The sequence below is a fragment of the Pseudovirgaria hyperparasitica genome, assembly GCF_010093815.1.
Source record: "Pseudovirgaria hyperparasitica strain CBS 121739 unplaced genomic scaffold EJ05scaffold_9, whole genome shotgun sequence".
Lineage (NCBI taxonomy): Eukaryota > Fungi > Ascomycota > Dothideomycetes > Acrospermales > Acrospermaceae > Pseudovirgaria > Pseudovirgaria hyperparasitica.
Window position 1 is genome coordinate 148,812 of NW_022985557.1, and position 24,875 is coordinate 173,686.

Sequence of the window (24,875 nt, forward strand, 5' to 3'; positions counted from 1 at the left end):
TTCAGGGCCAACTTTTTCCGCGGTTCAGGGACGCGTAAGGTCCACAATGACGTGAGGGTCCGTGCGCAACAGATCCCTGAGAAGCATGTGAACACACTGCTCGAGACATGTATCCAGAAGGATGTACACGAGTCAGGTCGCATAGAGCTGTCTCTAAATGAATTGTGTTTTCAGTAACTATAAATTGCTTCAAACGAGGTTGGCTATTTCCCTGACTTAGCAGTGTGGTCGAAGCTATAAGAGCTCCTGAGAAAGACACTGTGCCTATTCTGTCTTACTTCCCAGGCAATATCATAAGAGCAAAAATAACAATACAATCTCTTTTCGAATGTCATTTCTCTGTTCCCCGTAGCATGCACCAACCCAACAACCGCCTGACTTGCTCGCCTGATTGATTCGAACCCAGACTTGAGTAGTGGAAGTACAAACTAACACCCTACGCTCAGGCAACTGGACTCCACGGCATCGGTACGAGGATGCTGCTCTTCATGTTCTGAATCAAGGGGACCGTCTTGTGAACGGTCTCACCCCAGCCCTCGACGCTCCAGCTCATCTCTCGGCGCTGCTTACGCTCTTCCAGGTTGGCAAACTGCCAAAGGTGGTGAACCGTATTGAGATCTCCAACCTGCACGAACCATGCTCCTACGCCCTCCATAACCTCTCTTCGGGCCTTGAGTCCCTTACGCCAGTGTGTCTCCCATTCAAGTAGATTGCCTGGGTGTAGGGTGTATGATCGCAGCTCGAAGAGCCCGCCAAGCTGTCTTGGAGGTGTTGTAGGCCAGAACGAGAATTCTTGCATCAACGACGTCTTCTTGCTGTGGATGAGGGTCTTGAGCTTACGCTCAAGATCAGGGTATTCTGGGTGATGATGTATGGCGTTCAACGATCCGTGATAACCAGCATATTTCTGGTATTCCCAGATATGTACTGCATATTGACGTTAGCTCGCGAAGATCCATAAACCAATTTTTAAGCACGATTATTTCACTTACCAAATGTATCACAGTCTCCAACTTCTGTCCTCCAACTGCCCACCAAATTGACTTTGTTCTCGGGTGCAGAAGCGACTTTGGGATACCACTTGCCGACCAGCTCCATGTACTCTTCCACTTTCTCGGGCTTTACTTCGTGAAAGACGATCGAATGAACATATTTGCCGCGGGCGAGGACTTGTGAGAAGCTTCGCTCGATGTCTTTCTCAAGCTCTCGTCCCTCGGGGGTCCCATAGATGAGCTTCGATAGCGGACCGTTCTTCTTGCCAGCGCTTTCTTGTTCTTCACGCTCGCGGGCTTCTTCTACGTTTACAAAATGATGTGAGCCAGCGGTCTTTACAGAAGCTTGGGGGTTAGGGGACTGGAATATCTGCATCCAGGTCCGTAGAAGTATACACAGATTCATGCCTAGACGCAGACACAGAGAACGACCCACTTTCTTGTTGCTCCTTCCTTTTCTGGGCCTCGATTAAGCCATCACGGAACTGCTTCAGTCGTTCGTCGAATTGGGCAGCACCGTCCGGGGTGATCTCAGCGAGCGCAGGAGGACGATGAGCTGAGAGCTGTGCAGTGGATGACAGGGGCCGTGTAAGGGAAGACTTCGCACTTGTCCGAAGACGAGAAACGAGTTGACGTGACAGCATCTTGACTGAGAGTAAGAAGTGAAAGCAGGTCAAGAGCTGCTGAACGGAGAGGGAACGGTTGGGGATGGAGCTTAAGCAGCGGAGCACGAACGAGGCCGATCAGAGCTCGAAATGTGGGTGAGAAGGGCACGGAGCCACAAGAAAACAAGTAGAGGTCGTGTGTAATGGTAATGAACGAGTCGAATGCGAGAGAAATGTAATTGGGAAGAGGAGAGGAACAGATAGACGATGCCTACGTCTTGATCTCTTGGACGAACGAGTCGCGGTAACGACAACGAGGGTGGAGGTAAATGCCCGGTATTGTATATCAGTCTAACCCGATCTGAGCTGATCCATTCACGCAGACCCACCTGCGCCTCGATCCACACACACACACACGGACGCGAGCCTGATCCATCTGCGTCACTAATTTACTGGGTACTGTAGGTAAGGTACTATTAAGGTTCCTGGTACTGATGGGCGCTCCGGTAGTGGTAGTGCATGAAATAGCACTGCGAGGGCTCGTGTAGGGCCATACACAGATAGACGCGGGCTTTCATCAACGCAATACATCCAACTATTGGCCTGTTCAGGTATAGAATGACAAAGACGAAATAGAGCGCTTTTCATTTGTGGCCGGCCATGTGGTCTGGGGTATCATGCAACCCCGCAATTCGCTAACAACGGCCTCAGCCGCTTCCAACCCACCCACCAGTTCTTTTCCCAGCATGTCAGCAATAGCAATACACGGGCATACTAGAACAACCAGAGACTGCTATCGAATATCAAGCTATACCGGGCCTTATTTATCTTGGGTTCAACCTGTTGTACGAAACGAATGATCAGGGACGTGTTACGGAGTGCTTGCATCGCCCGATGGCTGTACCCGGCCGGGAAGGCAATTTCATAGACAGTGTATCAAGTATACGCAATATGGATTGTTTCCCAACTAGCGAGGCCTCAGCCTGCTATCAAGATACATATAGACGCTATAGATGCATTCCAGGTCCACATAGCAGCGAGGGAAGAACGAGCTCAGCACAAGTGCCCACTTCCACGCTATGCTGCTGGAATATCAAAACAATGCATCGTGTCCTGCTCCCAGCGACGATGCAGCTTTGACAAGAAAAGCCTAAAAAAACTCGTCACACAAGGTCCACTCCATCCCCAGACTCCAAGTATGCACGGTACCCCCTACGCCGTTCCACCTGTATGCTCCAAGGCTGGAGAGAACAACCCATTCCTGACGCCGAGATGCCCGATATGAGCCCCAATAAAGTAGAACATGCCAAAGCAGAGATGATTCTGTCATCACTCTCCGCTTGTTCAGCAGGCAAAGGTTTGAATGCTGGTTGTAAGACTAGGGTTGTATGCGAGAGCTATCACCAGCAGCAGTAGAGTTCCTGGCACACCCTGATCAATGCGGCCGCATGATGTTCGAAGGACGGACATTGGCCTTCGATACCTTTCCCGTCTTTGCCGTCTTCGCAGTTTTCATGACTTTTGTAGATTTCGGAAGTCTCGAATGGATCATTTTGACCTTTTTTATGTAGGTCCGCTTTTTTATAGCAGGGTTGGCAGTATTCTTACGAGCTGCAGTCTTGGACGTCTTGAGGACTGGTAAAGCTCTGATCTCGTTCTGCAGCTGCTCAGCGAGCTCGTTCGCAGTCTTGTCGGAGCCTGGAGTCGGCTCATCGTCATCAGTGTCGGACATGACAAAATCCTCTTCTTCATCCTCAGACTCGGTATTCCTGAGGATGTTCAATGCTTTGAAGAAGTTACTGATCTTCTTCTGACGAGGACTCAATCTCGTACCCGCAGTGAGATTGGTTGTCATCGTCAATTTCTCACGCTTCTTTTCATATGCCTTGGAAGCAACACCGGATTTGATTACGGGCTGACTAGCTGACTTGGCGGGCTTGCTGGCAGTCTTTTCAGCTTTGGTTTTCTTAAGTGTTTTCGATTGAGCAGCTTTCGGTTCCACAGCTTTCGAAGGCTCCTTGGTGGGCTTCATGGCCCTCGAAGATGTTAAACGTTTTCGTGCAGCTGCTTTCTTCTTCTCGGCCGCCTTCTTGACTATCTCTGCGCGCCGAGTGGCCTCGTTCCTACTGGCATCCTGACGGCGGGCACGTTGTTTCACCTCTTCGGCGTGGCGTGCTGTAGCACGTGCTTCACGGCTTGCCGACTGAGAAGCTTTCTTTGGGCTAATGGCATCAGCAGCAACCGCAGGTGCCATGAGTGCTTTCTTCGAAATCTTTGAAGTCACCGATTTGGTCTCTGTATGCGTGTCCTTGTTGCCACGCTGTTTTTTGGTAGCAACGCCACCTAGCGACGCCATCCCTTCAAATGCAGCTTGAGCAGTCCGTTTGACGCCCTTAGCAACTTTTGCCACTTTAGTAACCATGTCTTTAAGACGAGCACCGTCCCTTGGACGAGGACCAAGGATTCCACGGCAGTTATCAGCTCCACATCTGCAGTCTTGTTTCCAGCCCTCACTGAACGCTCTGCCGGCTGGTAAGTCTGGTGGATTTACAAGAGGGATTTGAAACTTACTCAAAATTGTAGTCATAAGTCAGCTCGTGACCGGCGGGGATATGGCCATCTTTGGCGAAGAGAGCCATGCGAGGCTTCCCGCGGACCAACCACATGATCATCTCGCAGTTGGGGTCGCAGGAATGATTTACGAAGCGTGCCATTGACCCCTTGGTGGCATCAATGATCAAGCCGCCATCAAACGTCATCAGATAGTAGCACTTGTGTGTGTGTCAGTGTCAGCTCCTGATGAGAGTAACTTTGAAATTTACCTCGTTATTTTTGTACTCCTTGCGCATGCGCCTGTCGCATTCAGTCTGATCGATCATTTCTCCGGTGTATTCCATAATGATTTGACCAGGTCGGAAAGAGCGCATTGCGCGCACACCATATCCGCGATCTTGAGTTTTGACCACTTCTACGCCGATATCGTACATGTTGCCCCTTCGTCCTTGGGTTGAAACGCGAGCCTCTAGACCTGCGAAAGGCCTGTTGTTACAGTTGTCTTTACCTGGCTTGCAATTCTTGTCGTCACATTCGAAGTTCATAACCGCGTTGAGGCAGCTATCGGGATCACATAGCTCTTGACATTCGCACATAGAAATGGCTTCTTGCTTCTTCCTTGTACATAATCTCTGGTAGGCTTCGCGGGAATCATCATCGACAGCACGGTCTGGACCATATTAGTGTACGCGCGGTAATCACAGCGGTGCAGACTCACTCTTAGAAAGTATTTTCCAGCCTTCGACTCTTTCCCCTCGAGGAAGTGGATTGAGAATTTCCCGTGGTAACTTAAAGTCCCTTTCTTGCATAATGACTTTTGCGCCATGGAACATGGGAAGAGGAAACCAATCGGAGCCTTTGCGCGGAGGCTGTGGAGTCTCTCCAGCCTTTGACTTCTTTGCGCGGGCATTCTTGTCTGAATAGTCTTTCTCAGGGTCTGCACGTTGCCCTATGTAGATACCCTCGCTGACAATTCGATATTTCTGCTTTTTTGCTTGTGTGGCAGGTTTTGGAGTGGGTTCCGGGGTTGTGGCCGCGGTCGCGGTCGCAGGGGACTCTGTGGTCGCTGCACGAGCACGCTTTGTCGGAGTTCGCGGTGCTGCGTCAGCCTTCTCCGACAAACTCGGTCGCGTTTGAGGCTTCGTGGATGGTCGGACAGCATTCGTGCGTGATCCGATAGTTTTTGACGTTGCTGACGTCGCCGCAGCTACTGCATTAGTGGTCGCTTCCTTCACAAGATCCAAACGCGAGGAAGTTCGCCTTAGATTCTTGTCTGAGGTGTCAGTGCTGACTGTATTGACTTGACTGCTGGCAGGACGCGGTCGAGGTGACGTGTCGAGTTTCCAGTAATCACCAAGCGAACTCGCTAGAACTTTATCGTCGGTGCTTGTGTAGTCTTGCACTGGAGGGGGTACTTCTGGGGCCTTAGGAGTAGCTTCAGCAGCCTCAGCCTGCATGCGAAGGTACCGAAGCGGAGTGTGAATGTTCGTGCCAGCGAGAACTTGTAGATTGTAGGATCCTACACTATGGCGGGCGCGTGAGCTACGGCGTTGGTCGAGTGGCGGCTCGTCTTTGTTCGCGTCGGCAATATCGCTCGGCCCTGAAGACAGGCTTGTCGGTGGAGTGGACGAGCCATGCTTAACGCGAATGGAGTCGTCAGTGGCATCGCCTAAGTTAAATGAGCCAGAGGAGACAGTAGATGCCCTCTGCTGGCGATCTTCGCTCATCTCAAGCTCCATACTGTGATGTGAGGCTTGCAACGCCGAAGTGTCGCGAACAAACACGTTTGAGAAGGCTTGAGAATGAGAAAGGACAAACGCGCTAATAAAGCAGGAAGGGGTGTGAAACGTTCGGGAGACGATACTTTCACGCCAAATAGTCCTGCACCAAAACTCGGAGTGGTGGTGCAGCACTCACGGAGTTGAGGTGTGGAAGTGATGTTGATTTGCGAACAGTGGATGGGAGGAGGACGGAGGACGGACGGAGGTTAGTGGTGCGCGGAGAAAGCCTGGGGCTTTCATCCATAACATCGTTTGTAGCTAGCTCTACCTGAGGAATATGGGCCTGAGACATGCCTTACTTCGCTTCACCTTCATCAAGAACTAGTTCTTGGCTATTTATAAGACTATTGGGCCTGTTTGCTCTCGAGTGTCTTGGTTTGTCTTCATTGATAACTATATATATCGCCATCGCATGCTATGGGTTAATGGAATGAAGGCACCCCTGAATGATATGATATTCATGACCAGCCGTCACTTATAACACGTAATCACACGTGTCTTTCATCCTGAGGCATACCATTATGTTTACAGAGGTCCCAATATCGGGCCGTACCAATGGTATGGACGCGTCTTAGCACCGTCCTGCTTAGGAATCTTTGCCGTGCTCTGCATCAGTGCGAACACACTCCAATACTTTTAGCCAAGCACGATTGAAGGCAACATCAATGAGCGGTAATGATACCTAAACTTTCAGGGTTCTACAATATTTGACTGCCGTGATACACCAAGTGAGCCATATTCCTCTTCCAACGTCGTTCAAGTATGTTCCGTAGTCACCCATTTAGTGAACCTGGATCCATTCATTCTTTCTCGTTCTCTAAGTACTTTTTATATGGGGAAGTACAGTATATCCTGATTGGAGTTGATTTTCCCCTTCCATTGCTATCGTATTTTCGCAGCAGGACCATCCTTCTCGACTGTGCTGGGAATGTAATGAAATTGTTGCACTGGGAGAATTCTAATGCCATACGAAACTTTTCCTAATCACAACATTCAATCTTCGCCCGGACGGGGACGTTATTGCAACACTCGGAAAAGGTCACCACTCAGAGCGATTCATAGCGAGGGTGGAGATGTGGCACCAGCGAAGCGTTTAGGTAGATCGTGGACGTGCCATGTCCAGCTTTAGCCAACAACATTAATCAACTATCTATTCAGATCAGTTTTGACAAGGTGTCGTTTCACCAATTCAGTCTTGGTACCCGATTTCCGCAATACACTTGTTGTGTACTGTACCTGCTTCATTGGCCCAAACAGAGCGCAATACATCAGCCCGGATAATTAGCCAAGTGTTACCATATAAACCGCTGGATGTATGTGTGATTTATGGGAATTCACTCGCAAGGACTCCTACTGGGTCAAAAGGGGGGGCAGCAATGCACTCTTAATTTCCACGTAAACGGGCTGCTCGGCTGCGCTGGTGGGTGGGAGTCACTGATGTTCTCCCAGACCGGGACTCAGACGACTGGACGAGCGTACCTTGCCGTTGCCACCACAAAGATACAATAATAGTACATCATTAAGCATCACTCTGACAAGTCTCTGTTCTTTCTGCTGGAAAAACACTTCCCGTGGCCTACGAAACCTTCACGAATCGAATGCAGCAGGCTTTACTATCACTCATCCAATGACTAAAATCTGCATGTCAGGCCACACTGAGGCATTTAGAAGGAAGCTCAAGAGAAGAGGACCGTTACACGCTTTAGAGAAGTCTCAGATCCGACAAAGATAAGAGGCAAAACGTAAAAACCTCCCTCAGAATACTACCGCATCAGAGGGTATTTTGTACACTGTAAGTAATCACTTTTATACATCGGGCCTGATACTGATCCTACACTTTGAAAAGTGATATAGCTGCATCAAAATAGATTCAGATCGTGATTATAAGTCCAGGCAGACATTCTAGGAGAATTTGCATTTGATGAAAGGATCTGTGCTCATTCCACTTTGAGATTCACAAACGTGGGCCAAAAGCTCAGTCTTAGCACCTATAGACCAGCGACCGTTCTCAAATCTACCAGGATATTATCTGATCAGAATCATATTCCATCGGAGTTATGGCCCGGAAGGCCATCATCGAAACGCTCAAATTGGACATCGGACTTGAAACACCCACCGCTTCTAGCGAGAACTATCCATCCTAGATTTCCAATGACTTCCTCAACTTGTCCGAACAAACAGGCAAACATGCAACAAAACTACACTGCACCCGACTTTCGCCTTTCGACCTCTTTTGCCAACACATTGGTGTCCCAAAACGCCTTTCCTTCGTAAATGATGAGTCCATCAGTACCCGCCCCCTCGACTGCTGGGCCCACGAAGAACAGCATCAACCTCGGCACCACAATCACTTCTCCTTCGATCGGATGCGCAAGCTCGATCTCAATCTCAACATCCCATACGAGTAGATCACATATCCTGCCTGACGTATCAGGGGTGTCTTTAATGACTCGGAGGGTCTTGTATCTGTGGTTCAAGGTCTTGAAGCTCCCGAAGAGGGTGACGATCCACTTCCAGATCGTTTCTCCACCGTTGTATACTTTTCCATCTCCATTGTAGAAGACACTGTCCTTTGCGTACCATTGCAGATAAGAGGTTTCATAGTCGAGTGAATGGATCACTTTGACATATTTGCTGATGAATGACACTGCTGCTGGGTCGCTTTGTGAGGTGTCGCCCGTCGATGCATAAGATCCAATGTAGCCAATCTCAGCCATAGCAGACTCTTTTAGAAATGTACGTTTTGTTCTCGTGGATTGGTTACTCTGGTCTTTGATATGATTATATGTTGTCTTTCTGGGGAGGCAGTAAGGTTTGCAGTGAGAGAGCACAACGTCAGGACAATGAAACCAAAATCATTGAAAAGAAAATGATACAAGATATAACACTGGTATCCTGGCTCATATCTTATACTCTCACCTTCTAGACTACCACGATGTCTCTATGCTGGATCTGCTCACTAATCTATAAAATTGTGTGGTTCATAGCATACTAATCAACACCTAAGCCATTTCAATGGAGCCTGAAATAGTCTATGGGATAAACTTGACGGAGCCGGCCATTATAGGCTGTTGCAAGGCTGTCAGCACACCACTCGGTTAAGAATACTAATCTTAAGCAGAGGAGGATCCTCAGCGACACACCACGTACCTATAAAACCACAAAGCTTAAATTGCATGAGTAATTACTGGTGCATTTAAGCATCCCATAACGAATTCTTGTACAAAAAATATATACGCACGTATCCGTAAGTCTCATGGAGATTAGTATATCAATCACGCCCTGGGGCCCTTCACTCCCTTATCCTTGGAACCGTCAATCGCCGATAGTTGTACTGCGGAGCGTTGATGCATCCGCATAGGCAAGACGCAAGCTGAAAACCGATTTTGACGTAGATCTTTTCGCGTCAAACCGTAGCTCTTGGGGTCAATTTCATGATCATCAACCATAAAGATGACCTGTACGACTCAAGTATATGAGATTGTCCGATCTACGCATTTTCCACGTGTGCTATAGTATACAAACCATGACACCCTACATACAAACTTCTATAGCTTCACAGGCGTTGATCATGGACCTTAATAGCAAAGTTTGAGCAACATATGCCAAAAACGAACTTAGAGCCCAGGTCGAACGTCACTGAAGCTCTCGCTCGTACAGTCTCAGTTTTCTCAACCCTTTGACTAATCCACTATCTATCGATCATATCGCGAATGACGATCTGAACTATGAAGACCACATCACTGAAATTACTACTTCTATCATCAGTGCTCACATCTGTAGGACGAAAATAGAAGCGACCAGGTATGAAGTTCGCAAGCCATCGATTACCACTTCTAAGTACTAGAAATACAACTCCCAGTGGCAACCAAGCGTCACCTCTGCTGCTCCAACATTTCATTATTACTCGAATCAATGATATTGCCTCGTCCGGCAGGACCGTGGAAACCACCAGGCGAGCTGCGCACATCTTGCATCTCAACAGCACCACCTCCACCTTGCATCTCGTTTTTCAACGGCGCAGTCCTTTTACCTCTCCGTGGACCAAACCGCTGATCACCTTCTTCATACTCACTTTTGAAGCGCAAATAAGTCGGCGCGCGTGGGCGGAGCAGTACAGCCAAAAGGTTCTTTAATACACTGCCTTGTGTGAAAGGTCGATGGCGATCTGTAGCGACGAACTTGTGGCTATTGAGATATTCGCGAGTTGTTTCTCCTCGACTAATGAGGAAGAGATGGTAGCCCAGGAGCGACGTAGGGTAAGGGGTGATGACGACGCCGTAAATGAACATGGCAAAGGGCACTCTCCAATGATTAATTGCTGTTCCGAAGGAGGAGGCTTCGAGATTCATCCAGGTAAGCAAATGAGCCAAGCTTGCTCCAAGCAGAAAGAAACCAAGGATAGTTCCAGATGATACAAACACAAAGAAATAGCGGTAGTTGCGGCGGCCAACGCAGTTGTTAAGCCAGACACAATGGTGATCCTGTGTCTCGATACAGTTGTCGCAGACACGACAGTGATGGGCACGCGGTGGACGCCATATATTACAGCTTTTGCAATATTTTGTAGGCACTTCCATAGCAGCGGATTTAGAGGTTGCGGATACGACCATAGTCCATTCGGTAGTGGCTGGTCCGACCGTCAAGGGGTCCTCGTTGGGATTAGATGGAGGGAATGGGTGTAAGTTTCGAGGTAGAATCTAGACGCATCAGCAGTGTACATTGATCGACACGATCTGTACTTACGCCGGGGTCTGTAACAGATGCATGAAAGAAAGAAGACAAGCAGATTAAAGCAAGGTATGCAAAAATGATGGGTATCGCTGGAGAAACATGCTGCCATAGCCACGGCGCACTGTTGGAGTCAGTAAACCCTCGAGCTGCGAATTTCGAAGACTTACGAGAAAGCAAAAAACAAAGCAGAAGGAAGTGCTACTAGCAACCCAGTGATGATATTTATTGGGCGATCTCGTGTATTCTGTAGTCTGCCACCCCAGCAGAAGACGGTGTTTCCAGAAAAGTATTGGTGATTTTTCCCTAATTCTCTCCGGACTGATTGTTTCAAGGCTTCCTTCTTCTCTTGTGTAAGTCGTGGAGAAGATGCCGCAGAGGCTAACTTCTCGTGTCCCTGAGGTCGCGGTACTGACGGAGCACCGCCTCTGCTGGGAATAATGAAACTAGATCGAAATGATCGTGGAGACTTGCTTGGCGTCTGAAGGGTGTTCTTGAAAGTTGATGACAAATCTAGATGTGCTGGCCTATGCTGATTCGAAATTTGATTGGAAAGTGGAATATGCAACGGCACTACACTGTCTCCACGACTCCTAACAGTTTCTATGCCACTCGGGGATGTGTTTGCGGTAGTGCGGTCCGGAATGTCAGATGTGATGTCGGTACCTCTTGATGGGGGAGGTCGTAGTTCCGACTCCTGTAGCTGCGCAAGATTTCCACCTCTTGTCGTCATATTTGATGTCATACTAAGTCTATTACTGCCCGTTTCACTCTGCTGTGCAGACATGTCTCCGGTCAGGGATATTGGCCTTTGATCACGCTGTCGTTGCAATTTCTGCGCACTCAGAGGACGAAAAAAGGCGGACTGTTGGACCGAGGATACGTGTGTTCTGTTGGCAGTGCCTGCGCGAGTGTTGCCACCAGATGTCCCAGAAGGTCCAAATGGGACGAGACCTGCGCCTGATTGTGATTGTGATTGTGAGGATTGTTGCCATGATCGTCCTTTAGAAGAATGTGCGGTGTTGGAGGGACGTCTTGCAGGGGATAATGCGGGCTCTCCAACGGGGCCGGTCTTTGAAGTTGTAGAAGGTGACCTCTTCCCAGCCGGAGCAGGAGGTTGATTCTCATCGTGAGAATCGGCCGGCACCGAGGCGCTGTTGGGGAGGCCGTCAGTCATTGAGGCGATAAGAAGACACACGTAGAGTGAGAGAGTGGACGCGAAGTGATGAAGAGAGACGTGAGAGAGGGACTAGAAAGAGAAGGCAAGCATGATGCGACACGGGCGAAATCACATTTGGCGGCAGTGTCGGGGCGACGACGAGGTTGAGTTGGACGTTGGAGAGAAAGAAGGTTCAAGGCTTAATAGTGGGAAGTTGGAAGAGATTACCGAAGCGACGTGCCCAGAGGTGAGTGCTATTAGGTGAGAGGTGCCTTTTCCTGTCTCAGGGGTGGGCCGGGATCAGCGATCTACAGGCACACCACCACGAACCTAAAAGCTGCCGAACCACTACCTAGGCTCTCCTAGGTACGAACAACACACAGCGACGATTACTTCTCAACCATAAGAACTCTCCACCAAGATGACAGACAGTACTTACCATGTTCCAATCTCATATGACGTGTAACTTCATTCAGCAGCCGCTGCTCTTTATGTATAGCCTACTGTACTTATTCGCAGGCGCCTGATTCAGCATACATCCATACCATACGTTGGACCGGGGGCCCCCTAATTATCGAACAAAAAAAAGAACCCATAAAGATCATATTGAACTTTCTGACTATGAGAGAAGAGTGCTTGAACAGATGTCAGTCTCACACTCCATGTCAGTGATATGTCTTGTATCTGCAAGCAAATAAATAATACTGCTCGTACATAGTGTTATACAGTACTGTACTGGAGGCTGCTAATAACATCATATCTAGATTATATATCTTGATAGAGTTCATGAGCATACGCTTCTTATCATAAAGTTCACTTACTTCGAAAAATGATTTGTAGGTAATTAGCTATCTGGATATATATCTGGTGTTTAGAAACTGCAGGGCAAAAATTACCCATTGACCCGTGTTATGTAAGTAAGATATCATACCTAGCTCCTCACATCATCGCAAAGCTCCCCTCTTGAGCGCAACCTCTATCTCCAACGTCCACACTCCACTCTGCCATCATGTCCGCCATGATCGCTCGCTCAGCCATTCGTGCCGCTCGTACAGCAAGGCCTGCCCAGGCCCGCACTTTCAACACTTCTCGCCCATTATACTCCAACCCAATCACAGGCGAGGGCAAAGAAGAGGGAAAGGCCGCGCTCAAGGCCGGAGCTCGTCGTGATCCCGAGCTCTACGTACGTGAACCTTGGCCTGAATCTGTCAAATTGAAAATTTGGGGATTCCATTCATAGCTGACAAGCCTCTGATAGGTCCTATTTGCTATTATGACCGGCGTTTTTGGTCTTGCTGGATGGCATTTTTGTACGTTCTCTACCCAATATTGCATACCCTAACGGCAATCACGAGGCTTCTGAACCACGAAGTGCTATCGCATACTAATTCTGAACAGCCCGTAACCCAACGTCGTCCTCTTCCGAGAGCGCTGTTGGCCAAGCCGCCCATACTGAGCCATGGAAGGAGGGAGGCGGAAAGGGCAAATATCAATTCCACCCCGGTGGTGATAAAAATGCTCCCCGCAAGGATGCTCCTTCCGCTCTCAATGTCACGATCATTCCAAACGTCAATCTACCTAAATCCTTACATGATCAATTCAACAAGTACGGCAAGGAAGACTGGTAAATTATAGATACCTTGACTGGGGGACGGAAAGAGAATCATTAGAATTGCTTCGAAAGGACGCATGTACAGTTTCGGCGCCAGGAGATATCGTTGATGTAGCATAACAATCGTTCAATCAAGTACCTTTCTTTGTAATCGCGATGGGCCGTTAAACTACTCGAAGTTGCGAGGAGCCACACACTTGGACAGAGGAATAACTGGACGCAAACATGACCCTCGCTGCAATTGGGTGCCAGAGCACCATATCTATCTTCACCGATCCGATCCGTCCGGGCTACCACACCAAGTACAAAGTAATAGTGTTAGTTCCTAGGCAGTGCGTTCATTATACGGTCAAAAGCCAACAAAATCCAGATACCAAACGTCTGGCTACTGGTAATTACATGAGAATATCGCTAGACCTGCTATCGTACTGGCACTTCCTGCATACGACATTCGGAGTTTGTCTCATGGCTATTTGAAGCTACAACCAATTACGTTAGCCTGAAGCTGACCTGCGCGCCACCTGTGCCACGATCGCCGTCTGGAAAAGCCAACCGCACCTCCTAATAACACGTGTTGAGATTCTATACACAATTACATATTGCAGTAGTTCTGCTTCCTAAGACCTTGCAATTCAGGTAACCTGACACTACCGGACGCCTAAATTGGTGTCTGTGAAGAACAACTTTCTACTTTTTCACACTTGTCTAGCCCTACGTAATTAGCGGGTCTTTGTCTGGACACGAACGCGAAAGCACCTCTAGGCAGTTCCACAAACCATAGGGGCTGGCAGCTGAAGCGTCCTCTCCTGCCACAATTCACAAGGCAGCTTCATCTTCGTACATTCTTTTAATCACACTTCCTTAATTCCTTCGTATCCACCTACTTCTATCTTCACTGCTTAGTTGGACTATTCGAATCCGCAAGCCTGGTATGAGCCATCCTCCGTAGACCGTCCACTATCAACAAGCATTTGCGCGGCCTCATATCAAGCCTGCGAATATGGCGCAGAAAGCTGGACAGGCTCTGCAGCCTCAGAGTAATACTCCAAGACGGACTGGAAAATCTCCATCGCGCTCTCCGGCGAGATCACCGGTGCGAATGCCTGCTCAAGGCAATGGGTTCAAGTCGCAAGAGAAGGTTAAGAATCGAAAAGATTACACTTCCGAGGGCGTAACAGATCACGACATATTTGATCTTCCCGGGTCAGACTGGCAATTGCTGGCGGTATTGACTGTCATTGCATCTGTTGTCAGACTGTTCAGAATCTACAATCCCAGTAGTGTAGTCTTCGATGAAGTTCAGTACGTGCTGAGTCCATTGAACCTGACCATGAGTGGAGAACGATTAACCAGAGTAACAGTTTCGGCGGATTTGCATCCAAGTACATAAAGGGCAGGTTCTTCATGGACGTCCATCCTCCTCTCGCGAAGCTCTTAATCACACTGGCTGGTTTTATCGGCGGATTTGACGGCAACTTTGACTTCAAAGAGATTGGCAAGGACTACATTGAACCTGGAGTTCCCTATGTGGCTATGCGTCTGTTGCCCGCTATCTGCGGTGTGATGACTATTCCGACAATGTTCCTAACGCTGAAGACACTCGGGTGCCGCACTACGACAGCAGCACTTGGTGCTGGCCTAATTATCTTCGGTACGATCTGACGATATATGAAGGCCCAAAATGGTATCAACTAATATATCGTATAGAGAATGCCCTCCTCACACAATCTCGTCTCATACTTCTTGACGCTCCATTGGTCATCTTCACCGCCTTCACCGCTTTGGCCTGGCTGTCTTTCATGAATCAACATGAGCAAGGCCCATCCAAAGCGTTCGGACCTTCTTGGTGGTTCTGGCTTGTAATGAGTGGCTTGGGTCTTGGTGCGACGGCGAGCGTGAAATGGGTTGGCCTGTTCACTATCGCCTGGGTCGGAAGCTTGACGATCGTGCAGCTCTGGGTACTCCTGGGCGATCCTAAGACTGTCACTCCGGTAAGCACAAGAATGACTTGCGATATGGGATAAAGTATTGATTGTGTACAGAGAATCTGGTTCAAGCATTTCTTCGCCCGTGTTTTCTGCCTCATAGTCATCCCTGTCACATTCTACATGGCTATGTTCGCGATCCATTTCATTTGTCTGGTTAATCCTGGAGATGGAGATGGATTCATGTCATCCGAATTCCAAGCTACATTAAACTCCAAGGGTATGGGTGACGTACCAGCTGATGTTGCCTTTGGCAGCAGAGTCTCCATTCGTCACCACAACACTCAGGGCGGGTATCTTCACTCACACGCCCACATGTATCCTACCGGCTCAAAGCAACAGCAGATCACGCTTTACCCGCATAAGGATGAGAACAACATCTGGTTGATGGAAAACCAGACTCAGCCCATACTACCGGACGGCACTCAGATCAATGGAACTACTGCATGGGATAAACTAGACAACACTACGAATATCGCTAACGGAGCTGTTGTCCGACTTTTCCATGGTGTCACAAACCGTCGTCTTCACTCGCATGATGTACGACCTCCGGTCACGGAGGCCGAATGGCAGAATGAGGTGTCTGCGTATGGCTACGAAGGATTCGAGGGTGATGCAAATGATATGTTCAGGATCGAGATTGTCAAGTCATTGTCTGAAGCTGGCCCAGCTCAAGATCGCCTTCGTACCATCCAGACTAAGTTCAGACTCGTGCATTTGATGACTGGTTGCGTACTATTTTCTCACAAAGTCAAGCTTCCCGATTGGGGCTTTGAGCAACAGGAAGTGACTTGCGCGCGTCAAGGAACATTGCCAAACAGTGTCTGGTACATCGAGTCTAACGAACATCCGCTTTTGGACGAAAACGCTGAGAAGGTTAATTACCGCAACCCTGGTTTCTTCGGCAAGTTTTGGGAACTGCAGAAGGTGATGTGGAGAACGAATGCGGGCCTCGTAGAGTCTCACGCCTGGGACTCCAGACCTCCATCATGGCCAATACTCACCCGTGGTATTAATTTCTGGGGCAAGCATCATCGGCAAATTTACCTCATTGGAAACCCAGTCGTCTGGTGGTCGTCCACTGCTATCATTGCTCTTTACATTGCGGTCAAAGGTCTCGCTGCCCTGAGGTGGCAACGTGGTTACAAGGACTATGCCAACGTCGACTTCAAGCGTTACGACTACGAAGTTGGTATGACGATCTTGGGTTGGGCTTTCCACTACTTCCCTTTCTACCTGATGCAGCGCCAGCTGTTCTTGCATCATTACTTACCTGCATTATACTTCGCAGTCATTGCACTTTGCCAAACATTGGATTTCTTCGGCCACCGATTCTCTGGCCTTGGCCTGAAAACAAGGCCCGCAATCGGTCAGGCCGGCATGATTGCATTCCTGGCTCTGAGTATCGTTGTCTTTACTCTTTACTCTCCCCTTGCATACGGCAATCCGTGGACCAAGTCTCAGTGCAATAAAGTCAAGCTTTTCACGACATGGGATTGGGATTGCAACAATTTCTACGACAACGTAAGTATTGTACGACCTCTCAATATAAGGACGAACTGACACAGTCATGCAGTATGACTCATATGCGAAGGAAATAACTAGCAGCGTCGCCACGGTACCATCTTCAGCGGCCCCGGTGATTCCAGTCGCGAACAACCAGCAGCAGGCGCAGCAGCCTATTGTTGAGAAGGCTAAAGATGACAGCGCAGTCACTTCCGAAGCCCCAAAGGTGGCTCAGAAGCCCAGCGCTAAAGTCATTGGCCGAGAGGAGAAGATCGAGTACCGTGATGATGAAGGCAATGTTCTTGATCCAGAGCAGGTCTCAGCCCTTGAAGGCAAGGTGTCGTTCAAGACTCGCTACGAGACACGTACCAGAATTATTGATGCCAATGGCAACGAAGTGTATGACGGCCCTGGTGAAGAAGCACCTGGTGTCGCGCCACCCCATCCCGATGTTGAAGGCCAAAATCCAGAGACAATTGGCCAGAAGCAGGAAGATGCAAGTGATGCACCTCCAACCGTGGGCGTATCAGAAGACATCGAGAAGGAGAAGAAGCAGAAGAAGGGCGTCAAGGGTAAGCCTAAGCCTGCTAGCGATGCCAACGAAGCCACGAAACAATGAATGATTAGAAGGTTGTACTTGCTGTATGAAGGTTCAATAGAATCGCTGCGTGCAGCTTGACGCTTACAGAGCAGGCAATATACTATGCCGCTCAGATTTCCTTTCTGATATCTTGTATGATAAAGCCTTAGCATTCGCTGGTTGAGAATCAAAATGGAATCGGGGGTATGTAGATCTTATGACGACATATATTTGGATCATCCCGTATGAGGCCAACAAATGCTGGAACGAGCCTCGTGCCGTCGCAATCTCTTTCTCTCTTTCTCTCTCGTCTACTTTCAACAGTATCGTCCCCCTGACGACCATTCGGAGTTACTCTACCAGGTACTCTCAACCGCAAGACTTTCGTTCCATTGCGACGATTCGTCATTGAGGCGCTGACCCTCCGCGCGTTCGTCAGCTAGTCTTGTTTTAGGGTTGATTTGGCGCTGGGTTTCGGAATTTCCGACTACGCGTGTAGACACGCAGTCCAGTGTATACAGGATGCGGTAAATGCTCGATGAAGACGCTTTGATTCACATTCGATAACTGATTCAGTGTTTGAAATATAAGGTCGGACTTTGCGCTTGAATAATGTGTTTGGACAAGTCCCGTAGTCCACTCCAAGCACTTGGCGACCAAGCACGCAATTTTCCTATATGGCACATTCTCAACCGAGTCAGACATGTTCCGCAGTCAATTCAATGTTGTGGAGCGTAAACGTCAAGTTGAGGAAGACCAGGACCAGCCGCGTAAGACACGCTTGGCGCCAAGGCTACCCGCCGGTGCCAAAATCGACAACATCCGCCTTTTACCCACTCACACAGCTGCATTGCATTACCAGGTTAGGGATACACGGGTCTTCCCGCCATTGCATGCGCGGAGGTCTTGTCGACGCGCAAGTATATCCTAAGTCTTAGCCAGCACTTATCTTGCTGCGCGATTTTGGCCAATAAGATCGTGTCCGAAAGTCAGCTTCGCGGTCGGAAGATCCCGATCAAGATGTGAAACCGGCTGTTGGATGCTCCTGGAGCGTTTGCATTGTGGCGAGCACTGCATTCCGGTATGTATTGTCGCGAGTACATTCATGCCTACTCCCCTTCTTGGATCCAGTGAGTCAGTCGCATATAGTGTACAGTGGAGTATTCGTGGCTCGAGTCTAGGCTCACCTACTGCTTGATTTTGATAACTTGACTAAGCCTCGATGGCTAATAGGAGTGATGTTGTTGGTTGAAAAGAGGTGGACTGTGGTTTCAACGACCATGATGTCGTTTCGTGGACGAGAGTCAAGAGGGAGCTCCACTTTGTTTACGTCGCCCTGGTGGTTTGGGGATGCGTACAGTCTCGTAGTACTATATAAGAGCATTCGCTCAATCTGTGGCGTCAAGATCATTCCTGTGTTCAAATCACCACAGTTTCTCGTATTTATCCCTTTATCCTCAAGAATAATCTCCCACGTATGTCATTTTCGATCGTTGCATCTTCACTCATACTCCTTACTTTTGCACTATGGTTCAACTCAGTTCATTCCTCTCCGCAGCGGCGGCTTCGGTATTCCTAGGCACTAACATTGTGCTTTCTCATCCTGGACATGATGTCAAGGCCGAGTATGCTCAGCGTCATGCTGCTCTAGAAGCCATGCCCTTGGAGAAGAAGAGCTTAGCTCGCTGTGCTGAGAAGCTTAAGGCTCGTGGTCATGAAGCCAAGCTCAAGGCCAGACGTGAGGGCATCGTTGCCAATCTGAGGGAGAAGAGGTCCATCGAACGTGAGCTACAATGAGATGTAATGGTAAAAAGATGAAGTACTAACATCACCACTTTAGGCCGAGGCTTCCTCCGCGCGCGTGACTTGGACACGGTGCTTGCCACCGATCACCACTCCAACCTCACGGGAGTCTCAATTGATTCGTCTGCCGATGATCTCTTCGGTACCCAGAAATCGTGTATTCTCTCCCCCGAGGTCACCCAAGGCCCCTACTACGTCAGCGGCGAGCTCATCCGCCAGGACATTACCGAAGGCGGCGATGGCGTGCCACTCACCGTTGATGTCCAGCTCTTAGATGTCAACACCTGCGAGCCTGTTCCCGATGTCCTTGTCGACTTCTGGCACTGCAATTCGACCGGTGTTTACAGCGGCGTTATAGCGTCCGGCAATGGCGACCAGTCAGACACCACCAACATCGACAAGACCTTCCTCCGCGGTATCCAACAAACCAACGAAGACGGAGTCCTCACCTTCGACACGCTCTTCCCGGGCCACTACACCGGCCGTGCAGTCCACATACACATCCTCTCCCACACCGGTGCCACCCTACAAGCCAACAACACCATCACCGGCGGCAACACCTCACACGTCGGCCAGATCTTCTTCGATCAAGACCTCATCTCCACCGTCGAAGCCCAGGAGCCCTACGCCAGCAACACCCAAGAACTCACCGAAAACAGCAAAGACGACATTCTCGCCGAGGAGGCAGGTGATATTGACCCTTTCATCGAGTACGTCCTTGTCGGTGACGATATCTCCGATGGCGTCTTTGGCTGGATCGCATTTGGCATTGATCCCAGCGCTAGCTACGATGTATCGCCGGCCGTCATGTATTATGCTGAGGGAGGTGTGGAGAATGAGAATTCGAACTTCGTGGGTCCGGGTGGTGCTGGGGGTCCGCCGAGTGGCGCTCCAGATGTGCCGGGTGCGCCAGGCACTACACCTGGTGCGGCTGCAACGCCCACGCCGACGATTGCGGGGGTTGTGAGTGCAAGGACTGGAGCTGCAGCAAAGAAGGGCCTCGCGCTTGGAGCGGCAATGGCGTTGCCATTCGTGCATCTCCTTGGCTGAGGGATGCCGCCAGTCAGAGGGGGACTAGGGTATAAGCTGATGCTTAAGGAGGACGATGTATATAGATATAGTCAAGAGTTGGTGTTCATGATATTAAGGAGGGTAAGCTATATAGATATGGTCTCAGAATGAGTGCGTAGTTTTCATATGGCGTTATTTCATTCGTTTTCTCGAGGCTCTGTGACATCAGTAAAGTATCTCTCTGCGGTGTGAGCCAGTGATGTACACCTAAAGCTATCTTGGGAACTGATGAACTCCTATTGTAGCATACATCGTATAAGTGTTACCTTTTGAGCGAAATATGAACGTTATTCTACCCAGTCATTTTCAGTCTCGGAGGGCGATTTGGCCTAAAAGGAGCCCCCTCCGTGCTAAGACCACTCTAACTTACTCTCCTTGCCTCACATACACACCCAAGCATAAGGGATTAAGTTTACTTATATTAAATTAATTCACTTATACTATATAAGATTACCCGATTAGAAAAAAAATAGGGGTAGTATTTAAGTCGTCTCGCTAAGTATCTTTAACGACTATATTGAGTTAATAACTAAGGATCTTTAGATGGGTAAAAACGCGTAATATTTTCTAGATATTAGGAATATCTAATATAAGCAGACGTATCTAGTAGATTTTAAAGAGTTTGCGGCTGAAATCCCGCCGTCGTCGTTCTTGAATCCGTAAACTGGGTCCATTTCCGAGGGTACAGCACATTTGTGGCGGTCGGACTCATTCGCCATCTGCTGTTTTCCTTTGATAACCCAAAGTTTTGTGCGATTCTTTTCTGGGATTTGCCAGTAATCTACTGGAAGCATGGCGACTCCTCCGAGTAGGTTACGTCGGCAAGCAACCTCAAACCTAGAATCTATCTATGTAATATATTTGACTGATATAATTATATTATAGAGTTAGGTATATTTAAGAAACTTACTATAAGAACCTGGTTAAAATCGAATAATATAGCTATATATAGAGCCTTACATTATGTTTAATACCACTCTGGTGTTTCTTAGCTGGCGCCAATTCATGTCATCCATCTGGACCGGAGGAGTAGCGTCTGGAATATCCGACCAAGCCCAGTCACTGTCAGCGTTTATTGGCCACTGAGGGTAAGTTTCCGAATCGTTTAGTCGTATCGCAGTTTCAAGCTCGGGATCGTGAGCATGCATTGGACTTTCAGTAGGCGTCTCCGAGGACTGTGTCTGATTGCCTTCTTCGTCTGTAATGACAATCTTAGGAACTAGTACGTCTTCCATCAGCGCATCTTCTGCGTCATGGAAGTCGTTCACGGATTCTGCATCTTCGCTATCTAAGGACCCGTATTGCGCGTAAAGTAATATCCGCCCTTTATATTCAATCTAACATAAGTAATCTAACTAATCGGATTAATAGTTTTAGTGATTTTCTATAAGGCGTAGATTGGCCTTGTATTCTATTTATTAGAATATTTAAGCAGATTGAGCTTACATGGATTCAGATTGTATGTGCCGAAGTCTGATCAGCATTATAGCCAACTCAACGAGTCACCAACAACTCGGAATTGATATTCTTACTGCTACACTGTCGTCTCAACTCAACTTCTGAAACCCCACTATGACACCATAGTATGGTCATGTATCTTCAGTGGGAAGTGGAGCAAACGATAGGGTGTTGTGACTTAGTTGGAGGAAGGCCTGCGGAGGACTTCCTGTCTACAATCTCTCTATCAATCTGTTATGCAGTCGGTGGTAGAGGTTATTAAAGTAGTCTCTCAGCCTCGCAGACCACTGCTGCTTTGATGTATCCAGATTGTCAAAGGCCTGTGACTCCAAACGAGAACTCAATTTTATCATCGCCCCGATTTGGTCACCACAGTTCTCTCTTCATTACCACGAGATCATCCTGTGACAAACAACTATTCCCCTGTGACCGAGACAGATCTGCAAAGAGTAAATGTCACCGTTCCGCGCAGAGTTCTGCTAATTAGCTACAGGAGGTCCAAGAGCCCAGGCTGCATGAGACTTTGTGAAAATCAGCCGGGCGACTTATATGTTTGGGCTTAACAATGATGTATATTGAATTACGTCAGGATTCTCGCAATGTCCTTAATTAAATGTGCGCTGAACATCTACTTTGAAAGGTTTGGGCCAAACAGCATGTGAGGTATAAGATCCTCTCGCCGCTTCTCCATTTTAGTACTTCATTGGTGCGCATTCAAGTTTTTACAGATGTTTAGAATATAGACCATCTCTAGGTTACACATAATCATAGCTTATATCAGAGGCAAACACCTTGCTCAGATATAATTGCTCAATTTGAAATAATATAAGATACTCTATATAACCTGGAACAGAATCGGGCGTGTAGTGTAGTGTAGTGGTATCGCGCATCCTTAGCATGGATGAGGTCCTGGGTTCAATTCCCAGCACGTCCATTTTTGTTCCTTCAACTTGTGCTTGCCTGAGGTGGCGACAATGCTCTATAAATTTTGTTGTTTTTGGCGCTTATTTGTGCGTGAGACGACTTATATGGGGCTGTGGGGCTATGGAAAGGTGCTGGTACTAGTGCTGCATGCGAGGGACCTTACCGGATTAGGTAGCATATTTGATGGTGAGGATAATCAATCATATAGCCCATAATGAAGATTCATTAATCATCGCATACAAGGGCTCACAGAAGGACTTATGGTGATGACAAAAGATGCGTATAAGGAAAGTAGAATAGGAACGTGAAAGGTAATTAAGGTATTATGGGGCTAAGCTCCAAAAGTCTAGCGGCCTAGGAAACCAAAGCGGTTACATGCTTGCTGCCAGAGGATAGCAGTAGAGGGAGATAGTAGAGCTTGATGAGGGGGGTTGGGAAGGTAGAATAGGAACGTGTAAGGTGAAAGAAAAGACCCACCGGTTGCCAGAACTGTGGACCAGAAATAGATTGAAACCGGGCAGCCTAATTATAGGAGAACAAACAGATGAGAGCACCCGACCGTCTTCACTGCCGGTCCGTCGTGGCTACTGTGCTCCGCGTCCGTCATAGGTACTGGATCCCCATCCGTCATGGCTATTGTACTGCCCGCCCGACTGCCATGGCTACTTTACCGCACAACCGTCATGCTCCTGCACTGGCTGGCCGTACGAATCACAAGATCAGGCCGCTCCGACACAGATCACCACCCTCATGCCAAAGTGGACCACCCCCTGAGGCATCCGGATTCATGTCAGGACTCGGCGTCCCCAGCAGACGACGGCAATACTCACGCTACCCCAAGGCTGAAAGAAGAAGTACGACAGAGAGGTGTACGATATAAGAAGGGAGTAGAAAGAACATTCTATATAGCGACGGTAGAGAAATGAGTCTTCACCACACAGGTTTCTCTCGCATATAAGATAAGTGCCTAGACCGGAAGGGGCACATTTTTATCGGGCGGAATGAGAAAAAGAAAACCCTCAGACACGGTGTATGGACGAAGAGAATATATCTAGGTCCTTGACGTAACCTCGATGGTCCTGGCTCTTGAGTGACTAGTGTTGAAATAGCATCATGAACATAGGGTAAAGAGAAGACTTAAAAGGAAACAGCTGTTCGACCCGGGAGGAAATTTGGAATATGGCTTGCCATTACTTCTCTGTTGGGTATCTTAGAAAGACACACTCTTTCATCTATAAGCGGTCGCTCGTCACCGATCAGCGAAGATTGCGAATGACGAAATTAGCTCCATTCGCTTGAACACTTGGGCTCTCAGGATACAAGTCATATTCCGAATTTAAAGATATCTTTCAAGGGCAACTGTCTGCTTGTCAGCAGCTTCGTTGAGTTCAAAGCCTGCAGATGCAGACCCAGGAAATTCGATCTTTCCAAGTTCGTGTTGTCACAAACATTACCATCGGAATAAGAGATATCCAGAAACTTTCCGCTGTCATATCACCACGCCTGCGGTACCCTGAAACCCACTTTCGTGAGCACTGACACACTAGCTGGGTTCACGGTGACTTTTCCTCCGTCTTGATTGATGTTTGAGGCTTGCCCAGGGATGTGGTATGAGTTGCCCAGCGCCACGACTGCAGACAGTGTTCTGCCCTCCTGACTGTCAGGAGAGGATTCCTGGAGAGCCCGATTTGCGACAGTGGCGCCTAGGGAGAAGCCGAAGGTTGTTATGCGTAGATTTGACCTGGGAAATTGTGGATGCTGCGCTGAATCACGCTTGCGATGTCTTCAACACCTATGAAGGTGCTCTCTTGGGAGATGTCGTATGTTGCCGGATAGTCTGTCTCGTGAACAGTGTCCCCTAGATTGGCGGGACAAAGCCTGGCGAGCATAGGCGCCGTGGCGAAAGATGTGCTAGGTCTCTCCCGTGCCGCGGCTGTTGTTTGAGGTCAGGATTGTAGGATGGATCTCGAGGTGAGATTGTGGACTGTGCGGTGATTCGCGTAATGGGCACCATAAGAATGCGGGCGGAGATTAGGTGCCTCGCGTCACAGAAGGAACCATAGGAAATATAAGAGATAAGTTATGAGATCAGAAATATCACTCAATATATGAATA

General features: G+C 48.5%; 8 protein-coding genes and 1 non-coding gene across 9 annotated transcripts; 4 read left to right on the top strand and 5 right to left on the bottom strand.

Moving 5' to 3' along the window:
- Positions 1–151: 151 nt before the first annotated feature.
- Positions 152–1,901, bottom strand: EJ05DRAFT_476601 (NIPSNAP-domain-containing protein). The gene is made up of 3 exons (XM_033744071.1): positions 1,429–1,901; positions 993–1,295; positions 152–927 (listed from the first exon to the last, which is right to left on the bottom strand). Exons 1-3 carry the CDS (start codon positions 1,634–1,636, stop codon positions 443–445), a joined length of 996 nt encoding a protein of 331 aa, XP_033599777.1. The 5' UTR covers positions 1,637–1,901; the 3' UTR covers positions 152–442.
- A 633-nt stretch (positions 1,902–2,534) lies between these two features.
- EJ05DRAFT_453102 (uncharacterized protein) lies at positions 2,535–6,126 on the bottom strand. The gene is made up of 4 exons (XM_033742422.1): positions 4,869–6,126; positions 4,420–4,820; positions 4,169–4,368; positions 2,535–4,119 (listed from the first exon to the last, which is right to left on the bottom strand). Exons 1-4 carry the CDS (start codon positions 5,887–5,889, stop codon positions 3,033–3,035), a joined length of 2,709 nt encoding a protein of 902 aa, XP_033599778.1. The 5' UTR covers positions 5,890–6,126; the 3' UTR covers positions 2,535–3,032.
- A 1,769-nt stretch (positions 6,127–7,895) lies between these two features.
- EJ05DRAFT_476603 (uncharacterized protein) lies at positions 7,896–8,655 on the bottom strand. Its single transcript, XM_033744072.1, has one exon. The coding sequence runs from the start codon at positions 8,646–8,648 to the stop codon at positions 8,130–8,132; it is 519 nt and encodes a 172-aa protein (XP_033599779.1). The 5' UTR covers positions 8,649–8,655; the 3' UTR covers positions 7,896–8,129.
- A 938-nt stretch (positions 8,656–9,593) lies between these two features.
- EJ05DRAFT_386549 (zf-DHHC-domain-containing protein) lies at positions 9,594–12,059 on the bottom strand. The gene is made up of 3 exons (XM_033741281.1): positions 10,833–12,059; positions 10,678–10,786; positions 9,594–10,631 (listed from the first exon to the last, which is right to left on the bottom strand). The coding sequence occupies exons 1-3, from the start codon at positions 11,837–11,839 to the stop codon at positions 9,807–9,809; spliced, it is 1,941 nt and encodes a 646-aa protein (XP_033599780.1). The 5' UTR covers positions 11,840–12,059; the 3' UTR covers positions 9,594–9,806.
- Positions 12,060–12,802: 743 nt separating this feature from the next.
- On the top strand, positions 12,803–13,837 carry EJ05DRAFT_538555 (uncharacterized protein). Its single transcript, XM_033749460.1, has 3 exons — positions 12,803–13,004; positions 13,080–13,131; positions 13,220–13,837. Exons 1-3 carry the CDS (start codon positions 12,831–12,833, stop codon positions 13,447–13,449), a joined length of 456 nt encoding a protein of 151 aa, XP_033599781.1. The 5' UTR covers positions 12,803–12,830; the 3' UTR covers positions 13,450–13,837.
- Positions 13,838–14,172: 335 nt separating this feature from the next.
- Positions 14,173–17,632, top strand: EJ05DRAFT_386592 (dolichyl-phosphate-mannose-protein mannosyltransferase). Its single transcript, XM_033741282.1, has 5 exons — positions 14,173–14,735; positions 14,795–15,084; positions 15,141–15,424; positions 15,476–16,942; positions 16,995–17,632. The coding sequence occupies exons 1-5, from the start codon at positions 14,434–14,436 to the stop codon at positions 17,541–17,543; spliced, it is 2,892 nt and encodes a 963-aa protein (XP_033599782.1). The 5' UTR covers positions 14,173–14,433; the 3' UTR covers positions 17,544–17,632.
- Positions 17,633–19,031: 1,399 nt separating this feature from the next.
- EJ05DRAFT_538557 (aromatic compound dioxygenase) lies at positions 19,032–20,406 on the top strand (the record flags this gene model as incomplete). Its single annotated transcript, XM_033749461.1, has 2 exons — positions 19,032–19,287; positions 19,345–20,406. 2 exons carry the CDS (start codon positions 19,032–19,034, stop codon positions 20,355–20,357), a joined length of 1,269 nt encoding a protein of 422 aa, XP_033599783.1. The 3' UTR covers positions 20,358–20,406.
- Positions 20,407–20,962: 556 nt separating this feature from the next.
- On the bottom strand, positions 20,963–21,971 carry EJ05DRAFT_486397 (uncharacterized protein; the record flags this gene model as incomplete). The annotated part of the gene is made up of 4 exons (XM_033745525.1): positions 20,963–21,215; positions 21,339–21,702; positions 21,825–21,851; positions 21,911–21,971. The coding sequence occupies 4 exons, from the start codon at positions 21,969–21,971 to the stop codon at positions 20,963–20,965; spliced, it is 705 nt and encodes a 234-aa protein (XP_033599784.1).
- A 722-nt stretch (positions 21,972–22,693) lies between these two features.
- On the top strand, positions 22,694–22,770 carry EJ05DRAFT_t43. Its single transcript has one exon. It is a non-coding gene; the product is annotated as a tRNA-Ala (tRNA).
- The last annotated feature ends 2,105 nt before the right edge of the window (positions 22,771–24,875 follow it).

Excerpts from the sequence above, each read along its gene's own strand:
- EJ05DRAFT_476601 (XM_033744071.1), bottom strand. The coding sequence starts at position 1,636 with ATGCTGTCACGTCAACTCGTTTCTCGTCTTCGGACAAGTGCGAAGTCT. Across the intron at positions 1,296-1,428 it reads AAGGAAGGAGCAACAAGAAA|AAGAAGCCCGCGAGCGTGAA; the intron begins GTGGGTCGTTCT and ends TTGTAAACGTAG. Across the intron at positions 928-992 it reads TGGAGACTGTGATACATTTG|TACATATCTGGGAATACCAG; the intron begins GTAAGTGAAATA and ends GTCAATATGCAG.
- EJ05DRAFT_453102 (XM_033742422.1), bottom strand. The coding sequence starts at position 5,889 with ATGGAGCTTGAGATGAGCGAAGATCGCCAGCAGAGGGCATCTACTGTC. Across the intron at positions 4,369-4,419 it reads AGGAGTACAAAAATAACGAG|TGCTACTATCTGATGACGTT; the intron begins GTAAATTTCAAA and ends CACACACACAAG. Across the intron at positions 4,120-4,168 it reads ACTTATGACTACAATTTTGA|AGCGTTCAGTGAGGGCTGGA; the intron begins GTAAGTTTCAAA and ends ACCAGCCGGCAG.
- EJ05DRAFT_476603 (XM_033744072.1), bottom strand. The coding sequence starts at position 8,648 with ATGGCTGAGATTGGCTACATTGGATCTTATGCATCGACGGGCGACACC.
- EJ05DRAFT_386549 (XM_033741281.1), bottom strand. The coding sequence starts at position 11,839 with ATGACTGACGGCCTCCCCAACAGCGCCTCGGTGCCGGCCGATTCTCAC. Across the intron at positions 10,787-10,832 it reads GCTTTGTTTTTTGCTTTCTC|TGCGCCGTGGCTATGGCAGC; the intron begins GTAAGTCTTCGA and ends TGACTCCAACAG. Across the intron at positions 10,632-10,677 it reads CATCTGTTACAGACCCCGGC|ATTCTACCTCGAAACTTACA; the intron begins GTAAGTACAGAT and ends TGATGCGTCTAG.
- EJ05DRAFT_538555 (XM_033749460.1), top strand. The coding sequence starts at position 12,831 with ATGTCCGCCATGATCGCTCGCTCAGCCATTCGTGCCGCTCGTACAGCA. Across the intron at positions 13,005-13,079 it reads GTCGTGATCCCGAGCTCTAC|GTCCTATTTGCTATTATGAC; the intron begins GTACGTGAACCT and ends AGCCTCTGATAG. Across the intron at positions 13,132-13,219 it reads TCTTGCTGGATGGCATTTTT|CCCGTAACCCAACGTCGTCC; the intron begins GTACGTTCTCTA and ends AATTCTGAACAG.
- EJ05DRAFT_386592 (XM_033741282.1), top strand. The coding sequence starts at position 14,434 with ATGGCGCAGAAAGCTGGACAGGCTCTGCAGCCTCAGAGTAATACTCCA. Across the intron at positions 15,085-15,140 it reads TGCTGGCCTAATTATCTTCG|AGAATGCCCTCCTCACACAA; the intron begins GTACGATCTGAC and ends TATATCGTATAG. Across the intron at positions 16,943-16,994 it reads GCAACAATTTCTACGACAAC|TATGACTCATATGCGAAGGA; the intron begins GTAAGTATTGTA and ends ACAGTCATGCAG.